We start from the raw sequence: 11,658 nt of genomic DNA, 5'->3' as shown, positions 1-11,658 counted from the left end.
CCTGGCCCAGGCTGCCCAGGGAGGTTGTGGAGTCTCCTTCTGTGCAGACATTCAAACCCGCCTGGACACCTTCCTGTGGAACCTCAGCTGGGTGTTCCTGCTCCATGGGGGGATTGCACTGGATGAGCTTTCCAGGGCCCTTCCAACCCCTGACATCCTGGGATTCTGTGGGTCTGTGTCCCGGAGCAGAAGGTCTGTAAGCTCAGAGGAGGCACAAGCAGGTCAAGATGGGTTTGAAAGGCAACCTGGAGAAGACTCCCAGAACCCCGAGTGCTGCCCCATGGCCGGGGCAGCAGAGGAGCCCCCGGGGGCGGGTGGAAGGTCCCGAGGGCCGCCCCGAGCACCCCGAACACGGCGGGGCAGCCTCGGCCGGAGCGCGGCTGCCCCCTGCCGGCCTGGGCGGAGGAGCCGGGACCGGGGGGAGGGCTCTGGGGCGGGCGGGGCCGTGACGGGCCGGGCGGGGCCGCCATGTCGGAGGCGGCAGCGGCGGGAATGGCGGCGGCCATGGCGGAGTCGCGGCTGCGGCGGAAGCAGCTGCTGAGCGCGGAGGAGGCGGAGCTGTTCGAGCTGGCGCAGGCGGCGGGCAGCGGGCTGGACCCGGAGGTGTTCCGGTGAGCGGGACCCGCGCTGCCCTCGGCCCCGCTGCCCGCGGTGCGGCCGCTGACCCCATCCCCGTCCCCGTCCCCATCCCCGTCCCCGTCCCCATCCCCGTCCCCATCCCCGTCCCCGTCCCCGTCCCCATCCCCGTCCCCGTCCCCGTCCCCATCCCCGTCCCCGTCCCCATCCCCGTCCCCGTCCCCATCCCCGTCCCCGTCCCCGTCCCCGTCCCCATCCCCGTCCCCGTCCCCATCCCCGTCCCCGTCCTCATCCCCGTCCCCATCCCCGTCCCGCAGGGTGCTGCTGGACCTGCTGCGCATGAATGTGGCGCCGCTCGCCGTCTTCCAGGTGCTCAAGTCCATGTGTGCCGGGCAGCGGCTGCCGCCGGGACCCGAGGGCGGACCCGCCGCCGCGCCCGCCGCGCTCCCCGCCGACACCCGAGGTAAGGGGCGGGCGGGGGCCCGGCGGCACCGCGCCCTGAGCCCCGTGTCTCCCCGCGCCCTGAGCCCCGTGTCTCCCCGCGCAGGGCTCCCCGAGGACGGCCCCGCTCCGCTCCCCTCCGCCCTGCGTCCGCCGCGGTTCGGGGCCCGCCCGCCGCTCCCCCGGGCCCGTCCCGCGGCCGCGCCGCCGTCCCGCGGAGCCCCCGGTCGCCCCGCCGCGGGGAAGGGGCCGAGAGGCGGCCCGGCCGGTGCCCGGGGGGCCCGCTCGGTGTGAGGAGGGGGAGCCCCGGCCCCCCCGGACCGCTGCGCCTCCTGCCCGCGCCCTTTTTGCTTAATTTCCCGTTTTTCGGCGGAGCGGGCTGTTCTGGGGGAGGTTGTTGCTGTCACTTCTGGGTTTTGTAGCCTCCTGGCTCTGCCTTCTAAGGCTAACCAAATACCCCCCACCTTACCACATAATATCGGACAATGCCACTTCACTTATATCTAACTCAAAAAAAAGGGAGAGTTTCCTGCACATTGGGAATCCCTAAAAAGCGAGGGGAGCTGGGATGCTCCCTCTGCTCCATCCTCAGCTCCCCGGGTGGTTTCTGCTGCTTTCCGTGCCCGGGCAGATGTTATTGAGGTGGGAACACGAAATGGGATGTTCTGTGGGATTCTTGGCTAAAATAGCGGCTGCTTTTGTATGTAACTGCCCTTCGTTATTGCTCTAACCTCGGTGGACAGTAGCAAATATAGCCCTGAAGCTGTGCCACATAGATATTATTCTACTCTTTTTTCCAAACCATTTCTAATAAAACTTTTCCTTACTCTCTGAAGTCAGTTTTGGCTGGGAGCTCGCTGCCTCTGCGGATTGCTTCCGAAAGGTTTAAAAAGAGGTAATGAAAAGAAGTCCGCTCTCGCTGAGCTTGAATTGGCTGTGAAAAGGCTCAGAAATGTGACAGAAAGGGCACTGGCCAAAACAGCGAGGTTTCGTGATCATTGTGGTTGCCAAGACAAAACCGCCCACCTAGAAATGGCCGGGGCCGAGTCAAACGGTGTTGTCGTGTCCCTGTTTCAGGATGAAAACTCTTGTAGCCGATGGGTCTCTGTTGACCCACGATGAATTCTGGGGCAAAGCTTGGAAAGTAAGTGACTGTACTGGGAACACAGAGACTAGGGCGGGGGAAGAAGGCTTTGTCGTCGTGGACGAGCAGAGCAGGGTGTGGGGAGAATGGGGTTTCTGTGTGGTGATAACATCCTGCGCTCGGTCTGGTCGCTGCTGGGGCTGCCGTGTGGTACGGGGCGTTCGTTCTCACGGCCGCGCTGGTGAGCCCTGCGGAAAGCAAAGACAAAAGGCGAGATTCCTTTGACCAACTAAAACCAGTTGGGTTTAGGGTAAGGGCGATTTATGCCACAATCTGAGGCACTGGTACAGTAGCCGAACCTGCTCCTTCTGGTGTGGGTTTGCATGGTACATGGGTGAGAATCAATCGCCTCATCGAGCAGCCGAGACGGACTCTGAGCAAGTTTACCAGAGCACAAATGGGAGCAGAGTGTGCGGACGAGTCTCCAGGACTCCGTGGCTTCCCCGTGAGCAGGTTCCCCTTTCTCAAGAGATGCTCTCAATCCAGAATTTCGTGTGGAGAAGTTGGTTGCAGTGAAGAGAACGGCCTCGTTTGTGGTTGAGGAGTCACTCTAAGGGTGCACAGGGCAAAAGGAGACACCCGGCTGACTGCTTGTTCCTGAGCCAGATGAGAGAAGTACAAGCACTCGGGTATTTTAAGTGAGAAGTAGCCTGCTATTCAGGTCCTGAATTTCAAAAGAGCAGAGATTTTGAAAAAAAAGATGCTGTTAAATTTTACTCTCTCTTCTTCTCCTCTGTTGGTGCTTCACGTGTGATGGGCCATGTAAACTATGAAGGAACTTTGGTAAGATTTTGTTCCTGTCTGTCTGTTAATCTGGAGTAACGTATGTTCTCTTGTATGTTCTTTTTCTGGTACTTCGTGTAAAAATGAGGGTTTATTTTCTTTTCTGCAGCACTGGGCCACTGTCACGGGCTAGTTTTGGCTGGGAGTGGACCAGCTCAGCTTTGAAACAGATGGCAACTTGTTTATTAATCAGTATTGAAATTCTCAAGAGGAAAAGCCAGAAATCACATAACCATTGCCTCCTACCAGCTTGAGGAGCTGCGAGCGCCTTTGAGAGACCATGAGTTTCCAGGAGCTTCTTATCTTGGGAGCTTTGTTTGGTCATTCCTGCCTCAACTGAGGATGCTCGTCCTGCGTCTTTAGCATCTCCTGGTCCAAGGTGATGCCCGAGTCAGGCTGCAGTGCGAGTGTTTCCAGCCAGACTTTCCTCTCGAGTTTCCCTTTAAAGTTGATGTGTTGGTGTCGTTGTGTGCGGTGGGACGAGCCCTCGGAACCGAGGGTGAAGTTCAGACAAAGATGGTGCTGACTCCATGCTGCTCGTGGTGGACGCTCACAAAATGAGTCTGGCATTCGGCGTCCCGGTTGCTGCTTTATTTCACAAGGCTGAAATATGTCTTCGGAGCTGGTTGATGCTCTGACGTCACCAGATCATTTGCAGCTTATGGAGATGGGTGATCGGACCCACCAAGCCACAGTTTCACTGCAGACGTGTGGTAAAACATCGAACGCTGAACCTGGATTTGCCTTCTGTGTAGGCAGGTGCTCAGGAATGGTGGTAAAGGGGCACTTTGGCTCCTCTCTCTCGTCACGCTTGGTCCTGACCAAATTCTGCTGGGCAGCACCGGCACACCTTGCCGGAAGGCTGGGTCTTCCCAGCTGTGTGGTGGGCGGGTGGGTTGGTTGGTTGGTTGGTTGTTTTCTGGAAGCTCGTGCTATATTGGAGCCATATTGCACTTTGAATGAAAACTTCTCTTTTCAGTTTCTGTCAGCCCAGGTGACTTCACTGTCACTCAGCACGCACTGACATTAGGCAGCAGCCGATTCCTTTGTGAATAAAATCACCACTGAAAAACTACCCCTCTCAGAAAATTCATTGGGCAGAACTTAAGCTCAGTCCTGCGTCCTCCTTTCTGTGAGTATGCTGAGTACCGGTAAGAGCTCATTGACATCAAGAGGAGGACACGCTTTGTCCAGCTCTCCTTGTGAGAACACATTTCTGCAGCCTCTGGGAGGGAAGGCAGATGTCTGTGCTTGCTGGGGTTTAGGCAAAGGTGGGGTCTGTGTTAGCTAAGTGCCCGGCCTGACCTAAGCTGGACATCAGGTGCAAGTGAACGAGCTTCTGCAGCTTTAATTGCAGCTTTGTGCAGATTTTGGCGGTTGGATGCCTGGTTTGGAGTGCTGTGCAGGCACTTGGAGCGTCCAAGGAGGGTGCGTAGAACTGCTGGTTGAAGGTCACGCGAGCAAACAGGTTCCATAGAGAACTCTGAATTCAGGCAAATTGGTGATGATCTAAAGCAGAACTGGGCCATCAGTGCCAGCCTTGTCTGTGTTTTACTGGTGCTCTTTGGGATTATCTCAAGACAGGAGCTTATTTTACTGTAGCCCTTGGAGGAAAGCGTGTCACCGAAATATTAAAACCAGCGTATCTTCAGCAGAGTAATTTTCTCTCCTTAAACTGTGGAAACAACCAGCAAGCTCAAACTGAGGAGGGGGAGGAATCGCTCCTCGTTCACTGAGTTTTCTCGTTCTGGGCACAGTCCAAGCCCACTGTTGGGGAGCTGGGTAAGTGGGGGTGCCTGGGCTGGAGCTGTTCTGCAGGGATGGGGCACCAAGGCTGTATCTGCTCTTGGCTCTGCCATCTCTTCTTGGAAGATGCTGCTTCTGTTGAAGAAGAGGATGGTGTGGCTTCCACGCAGGACCAGGCGTTTGGCGATGGGAGATGCCTCCTCTGCACAGCTGGGACTTGTATCTGCTGATAGAGCCGCAGCTCCCTGGGCTGATGCAAACATTGTCCTGTATAAGCTTGCCACGCTGCTTCGCACAGTGTCCTCCAGCTCTGTATCTGCTCCTTCTCCCGTGCCTCCTCCTTCCTCCGAAGACAGACCAGTGGCCGAAGTAATCCAGATCTTGCTAAAGATAAGCCAAGACTGCTCCGCTCAAGCTTTATCAGTGAGATGAGATGCCAGCTTAGGCTTCTCAGCCCATCATGGTGCAGGGAGGTTTTTTAAAGCGGATGAAAAAAGGGCATTTCCGAACAACACTTTTGGGGTGGGATGTGTCTCCCAGTACTTATTTCAGCTTTTTTACAGCTAAAGCGACAGGGGGTCTGAGGCGAATGACTTGGTTTGTGTGTTCCCGTTGAGTGTAGCCGTGGTGCTCTGCACGGAGCTGTGTTTGCTGGTAACTGGGTTCGTGATAGCTGGCTCAGAATTGGTGTTGGAGCATCCATCTGCCGTGTTCAGCTGGATACAGCATCGTGCAAGCTGTGTGTGAGATGGTTCCTCAGCAGCTGTTGATTTAGGACAGAAAGAGCTGATTTTAAAGAGAAAGGCTGTCCGGGCAGTTTCTTTCTGTGCATGCGAGAAGGAGGGGTGCACACCGCTTAGGACGGCGGTGTTGATTTTGTCCTAGGCTTAGGTATGTGCATAGTTCACCTTTGTGTAGTTAAATATGCTGGTTTTCTCCATGTTATTTCTGTGCTTTCTGTTCCCATCAGCCAACCCCCAAGCCCCCGGCGCTTTCCCGGCAGCTTTCTCCTCCCTGACACGCAGGTTTCCGTGCCCTGCTCTGTTCTTCTAGCCCGGTGAATGTTCTTTGATGTTTCTCTCCTCTTTGCGCCCCAGCTGGTTTTTCCACATTCCCAGCCCGTTGAGGTTCCATCCCAAAGCTTTGCCCAGCTCATTTTTTGCACTAAATGAGTGGTTCACATGAGCTTGCTTTTCAAACCCCTGTGTCTGTGGGGCCTCTCGCCTGCTCTGTGGGTTTTAAGGAGCCTTTGCAGCCGCCTGTTCTGCGTAGCAGGGTGGGGATGTTTCCCTACCCCGCCGAACTCGTGTTGCGCGTTGGAGCAGCGCTGAGCCCAGCGCCGCCGTGGGCTCCGTGCACGTTTCACACGCTGTGATTTTTGTTTTGCTTGTCTGCGTAGAAAAAATAAGCTTTTGAGAATCAAAAAGTAGTTTGCAACTACTTGTTTCCTGTGCAAGCACTGTGATACGATCAAGGTCTCCTCTAAGCGTCGCTGTTCAGTTATTTCCTAAATATCCCCCGTCTGCTCTGCAGCCTGTTGCAAACTTTGCTCTGTGCTCCTCTGGCCATCTTTCTGTTTTGTGGCCTTCCCTGTGCACCCTTTGTTCTCTGTTCCTGTTTCTTGCCCCTTCCCCGTGTCTGTTCTTGGCTGCGTTCGCTCTCGGCTCTGCTTCGTGTTCCTCTTCCGCTCACCCGCCCCTTACTCAGCCTCACGTTATCTCGGGGTTCATCTCGATGCGGGATTTGTGGTGCAGAATTGTGCATGAAGGAGATAAGGCAGCTGACAAGGATAATGTGATGTAGAGCTTGGAGGGAAACCCCCAAGAGATGCTAAGGATTTATCTTAAATGCATTCAATCTTTTATTTTTTTTATGTACACCATGCTGTGAATTTTGCTGTTGGTTATGCTGTCTCTTATGTGTTGATTGTAGATTAAATACATCCATGGGATCTTACTGGTGGCAGCGCGTTCTTAAATCGTGCGAGTGTACGTTGTACTCGGACACCTCATGGTCTGTGTGTCTGACCCGAAAAATGGATCTGTGGAGTGATTTCTAGGTGACTTACAGGACTTATCAAAGGGTTAACACAGTTTTCTTACTTATTTGCTTTACTTGTGCTCAGGTTTTTCAGTATCTCATCAATACCACTCCAATAAGTGGATTTGCTGAATTCGCTGAAGTGCATTACGTTGCCCTCCTGCAGCTCTCGCTCCTTGTAACTCTTTCTACCATAAGCAGTGCAGTTCAAGCCTTTTGAATTACAAACCTTTATTCTTGTTTTGTGACATGGGGCAAGAAGTTTTACATTCCGAGCATTCCTGATACGGAGTTGTTGCTTCCCCTGCCCCCAGTGCCAGAATGCACTTTTAAAGCAACTTCTCTGTATTTTAGACATTTCTTTAGCCCGTCAGCAACTGAATGGCTTCAGTTTATAAACCTTGTTCATTAGAGAGGTTCCAATGAGGTGTTTTGTGGGTTGCTGTCAGTTATTATACAGCCGGCTGGAACACTTCGCAGCGGTGCTGTGGGTGGTCCAGAGTCCCTTGGTTAAACATTCCAGCTCCTTTCCTTTCCAAGGAGGTTATAACAAATTTCGATACCCCCAGAAGCAGCAGGCAGACAGCTTTTATTCCTTTTTCCTTATCCCTTGTAAAGAGTCCAGGCTGGAGCGCTCAGAAGCTGACACGGACCTGTTCCCCAAAGAGTAGGTGGCTTCGCTGTTCCTATGAAAATATGTTTTGCTCTGGGTAATGAGTTTTGAAAACCAAAGTTGAGACATACTTGTCATTTTATTGCATTGTTACCTTTAGAACAGTGAAAAGGCTGTTTTGGATGCGGCGATGCAACCTGCACTACTGTATTTTGGGAAGGACCTTCTCCCATCCGAATAACTTCTTTTTAAAAGGGGGAAGAGTGCGTGATTTGGGAGGCAGGGCCTTTTTCCGTGCTCTCTGTGGTACGTGTGCTGTGTTTCTGCAGTGCTGGATTAGATTTCTTAAAGAGAAGCACGACTTAAAGAGTCGGATGGCGGGTTTGCTGTGTTATTTGCTGCATGGGGGACGTGCCAAGCCGAGTGCTGTGACCTTCCGTCCAGGAGCCTGGACCCCTCATGGAGCAACTTGGGGGTGTCTTCCCCCGATAACCGCTCTGCAGTCTGTGGCCCGGAGCTCCGGAGGCACTTGCCATGAAGTACTGGATAGTGCCAGTACAGTCCGCTTTCATTCTAGGCTGAATTGATCGCTTTAATAGTACTCTTATTTTCGCAGAGAGAAGAGCTTTAGGTTTCCACTTCTGCAAACAAGCTTGAGGTTGGGGTTTCCTTTCCCAAATCTGATGGGTCTCCATGTGCCTCCCGCTTGGTGGTGCTGAGGAGTCTCTCCTGTTCCCCTGTGCTCATGCTCTCCTCCAGGTGCCTGTGGCCTTGGCTTTGGCCAGAGATGATGAACGTGACCAGAGGTGACCGTGGCGGGCACTGCTCGTTTTAGATGGGGGCGGCGAACTCCTGCCGCCGCTTGTGTGCGTGTTCCCTCCTCCAGCTGTGTCTGGCTCTCCAGATAAACCTGGAGCTGCTTTTTTTGGAGTGGGAGGTGTTGGACCAGGCTCACTTGTGACTTATCTCTTGCATCCGTGGCTCTTTGAGCTGCAGTTGTTCTATGACAGTGAGACACATGTGAGATAAGGATGTCTTGTGTCACCAAGGGAAATATCAGTGGAATCCTTTTGTTGGTCTGTAGCACTTGAATTACAGAGAGATTGTGGTTGTTCAGCTTCTTTTGTGCTTTGAGTTAACTGAGCGTGTTATCGCTGACGGTGTTTTAGCTGGCAGGACGGTGTTTTAGCTGGCAGGACGCACAAACCGTGCCTGTCCTCGCGTTCCTCACGAACTGTTCCTGCCTGGCTCACCCATCTGGGTAGGTTGCTTCCAAAAATACAACTGTTTTTTGTGCTGTTAAAGTAACCGGTTTGCTTCACTATGATTTTGAGCATCTCCCGTGTGAGGAAAGGCTGAGGGAGCTGGGGCTCTGGAGCTGGAGAAGAGGAGACTGAGGGGGGACTCATTCCTGGGGATCAATATGGAAAGGGGCAGTGTCAGGAGGATGGAGCCAGGCTCTTCTGGGTGACAACCAGTGACAGGACAAGGGGCAATGGGTGCAAACTGGAACACAGGAGGTTCCACTGAAAGAGGAGAAGAAACTTGTTGGGGTGAGGGTGTCAGAGCCTGGCCCAGGCTGCCCAGGGAGGTTGTGGAGTCTCCTTCTGTGCAGACATTCAAACCCGCCTGGACACCTTCCTGTGGAACCTCAGCTGGGTGTTCCTGCTCCATGGGGGGATTGCACTGGATGAGCTTTCCAGGTCCCTTCCAACCCCTGGCATTCTGGGGTTCTGTGGGGTTCTAAGGGGATGGAGAGCGTGTGCTTTGAGCACAGCGTGTTTTCAGTGAAGTGATTCTTTCTCCCAGGTGGGAAGATGGAGGGTCTGACTCGCGGTAGCACTGACGCAGCCGCTGTTTTGTGTGTGTTGGTGGGTAGAGCCGTACACAGGTTGAGGACCTGCAGACAGCGTCAGAAAGGGGAAGCTGTTCACCTGTAGAGATGTCCTGGATTGCTAAAAGCATCGTGGTGAACTATAATGCCTTTTTTTCCGCATTTTTTCTCTCAAATACTATGAGATCGTGTATTGCGATTGTGCAGTTTGTTTGTTCTCACGGGCAATACCTGCATTAAAGAAACTGCTTGAAGTGCTTGAGCTGCAGAGGAAGGCTGTGAGGCTGGTTGGCTGGCTTGGGCTGATTGCTGCTGATCACTGCCATGGTTTACAATAATAGAGTTTTTTAAGAGCACCCGACTTGGCTGGAATAAGTGAACATACTTCTTTTGCCACCCTGGTCTGTCAAATTTCACAGATACAAAGGGGCCACATGTTCTTTGTTTGGAGGTTCTCGGGTTGTCATTCTGGTGTTGCAAAGTGTTAACTTGTGGTATTGACGCGAGTCCTGTTCCCAGGCAGCTGCTCCAAGGAGACGGGAGGGTTTGGTGAGTGAAACAGAGGTATCTGCAGCACAAACCCTGCACGGCGATGGTTTCCAGACCGTGCCCGTGCAGACTCCAGCATGTGGAGCGGCTCTTGGTGCTCTGGGAGTCGCTCTGATAACAAGTACTGAAATGTCACTCTTCATTTTACTTGCATGCGTGTAACTACAGCTCACCGTATTCCCACGTTTTATTTCCTTCTTCCTGCTATTAATTATTCATGGTGCTTCTTGGAGCTCGCCGTCTGTAGTAAAAGCTGTGACCCCTTTTCCTCGCGTTTCTTGTATTGCTGCCTTTCCTAAGGCGAGTCCTCCTCACCCGCAGCGGTTCTGTCCCGTGTCGCGTCCCTCGCTCCTCCCGGCTCTCATCTCGCTCTGTGGGTCCCGCTGGGCAGCCCGTGTGCCCCGTCATCCCCCCGCTTCTGCCTTTCTGCCCATGGCTTCCCTCCGCTGTCGCGTTGCATTTTACACGTGCTCCGTTGTGCCTACAGAAGGATGGCTCTTCTCAGTGAGTAGTCCCTGTGCGGGAGTCTGAGGCCCCTGGGAACACCAGAAAATGGTAGAAATTCAACCACATTCATCAAGACACAGACGTGACACAAAGAGAAGGGTTTCTGATCTGACAGTGCGACTGCAGATGGGTGGGCACCGGCACATCGGTCCACTTATCCCAGCCTTGAGGTGTTCGGTGCTCTCCATGTTCTTCTGGCAGTGCCGTTGGCAGCGCTGGTGCTCCTGTGCCGAATGAAAGCAAAACTTCAAAGAACAAAGCAGCTGGTGACTCTGTAGATCGAACCAGATGAAACCTCGGAATGCCTCTGCTGCAACTGGCTTTGGTTTTGTGGCCCTGATGCCTGTTGAGCTGAATTCACAAATTCGCTTTCTGTGTTGGATGCTGGATACATCTGCGACACCTAATACCGTTTTGCCTTTTGCATGGCTCCTTAAGGAACGTTTGCACCTTAGCTGCTGTGTGGGTGGCGCGTAGGGTCGGCACGTGAGAATTAATGTATATGTTTGTTTGTTTTTCCAGGGAGGAATAAAACCAGTTCAGTGAGCGGGACGCAGGCCCTGGGCGAGCGGAGCGGCCGGGAGGGGTCTGCGCAGCGGGTGCCTCGGCAGCCCAGCGCCAGCCGGCTGCAGAAAGCAGGAGCTTCTGGAAAGGGCAGCGCAGCGGGCAGCAGCGCCTAAACCGGGCCTTGGAACCAACCCGCTGCGATGCTCGACAGTGTATATAAACCGTGCTTGTTAAAAATGCTTTTGTTGTGTGTGTTATCCTGACAAACGTGACTTGTGATACGTGAAACAGCTGTTTTTTCTGATTTCCAAACCTCCCTTTGGCATTGCAGATTGCTGGGGGTTACCTGGGTCAGAGGTGTGGAGCCTGGAAAAGCCTGGAATAGTGCTCAGGTTGCTCCAGAGAGGTCACGACTCGTCTTAGAAGCCAAGGCTTCCTGCTGCCTCCTTCCTTAATATCCATTTCGATGTTTTCACTGGAGTTGTTAGAGCAGAAAGTCTGACTGGCTGGGTGATGAGGTGAATAGTGCTGAGGTGGGTCATGTATTGGTATCACCGAGCCCTGCGGTGCTGTGGATTCCCCTAAAACCCGTCTGGTGGGGTATGTCCTTGTGCTTTAGCTGCTGGTTGCCCTGTTCCCTTCACGTGCTCACGTGGGCTTCAGCCCCTCAATTGGAAAAGCAGCTTCGTGTATCACGTAGCATAATTGCACAACATTTAGTCCTTCCAGTGATGCCAATGTGATTATTCATTTATAAACTGTTACAGAGCCCTTTGCTTAATGAGCCAGGTTAAATGAGGTTGAGCCAGATAAGGGAGAGAACAGCTTCATCACTTTGAGTAAGATACATGCAAGTAGCTAAACCGGGTAAGTGATTTGTTAGAGCTTGAGTGTTGCCGTTTGTCATTGCAGAGCGTA

At 53.4% G+C, this 11,658-nt stretch overlaps 1 protein-coding gene across 3 annotated transcripts; it reads left to right on the top strand.

The window, feature by feature from the left end:
* Nucleotides 1–444: 444 nt before the first annotated feature.
* On the top strand, nt 445–10,977 carry LOC136106862 (mitotic-spindle organizing protein 2A-like). Of its 3 annotated transcripts, none has more exons than XM_065847532.2 (3): nt 445–611; nt 894–1,039; nt 10,756–10,977. In XM_065847532.2, exons 1-3 carry the CDS (start codon nt 469–471, stop codon nt 10,911–10,913), a joined length of 447 nt encoding a protein of 148 aa, XP_065703604.1. In that variant the 5' UTR covers nt 445–468; the 3' UTR covers nt 10,914–10,977. The 3 variants fall into 3 exon arrangements, with proteins under 3 accessions (XP_065703604.1, XP_071669791.1, XP_071669792.1); XM_071813690.1 differs by lacking the exon at nt 10,756–10,977 and adding an exon at nt 1,124–1,852 and having other exon boundaries at nt 946–1,039; XM_071813691.1 differs by lacking the exon at nt 10,756–10,977 and adding an exon at nt 1,124–1,852.
* The last annotated feature ends 681 nt before the right edge of the window (nt 10,978–11,658 follow it).

The sequence above is a fragment of the Patagioenas fasciata genome, chromosome 12, assembly GCF_037038585.1.
Source record: "Patagioenas fasciata isolate bPatFas1 chromosome 12, bPatFas1.hap1, whole genome shotgun sequence".
NCBI classification, from domain to species: Eukaryota; Metazoa; Chordata; class Aves; order Columbiformes; family Columbidae; genus Patagioenas; species Patagioenas fasciata.
Note: the sequence above shows the minus strand (reverse complement) of the source record. Positions and strands in the feature narration are given on the sequence as shown.

Bases quoted from the DNA above. Each gene is read 5' to 3' on its own strand.
- LOC136106862 (XM_071813690.1), top strand. From the start codon at position 469: ATGTCGGAGGCGGCAGCGGCGGGAATGGCGGCGGCCATGGCGGAGTCG. The intron at 612-945 runs GTGAGCGGGACC...GCCGTCTTCCAG, and splicing joins CTGGACCCGGAGGTGTTCCG to GTGCTCAAGTCCATGTGTGC. The intron at 1,040-1,123 runs GTAAGGGGCGGG...CTCCCCGCGCAG, and splicing joins GCTCCCCGCCGACACCCGAG to GGCTCCCCGAGGACGGCCCC.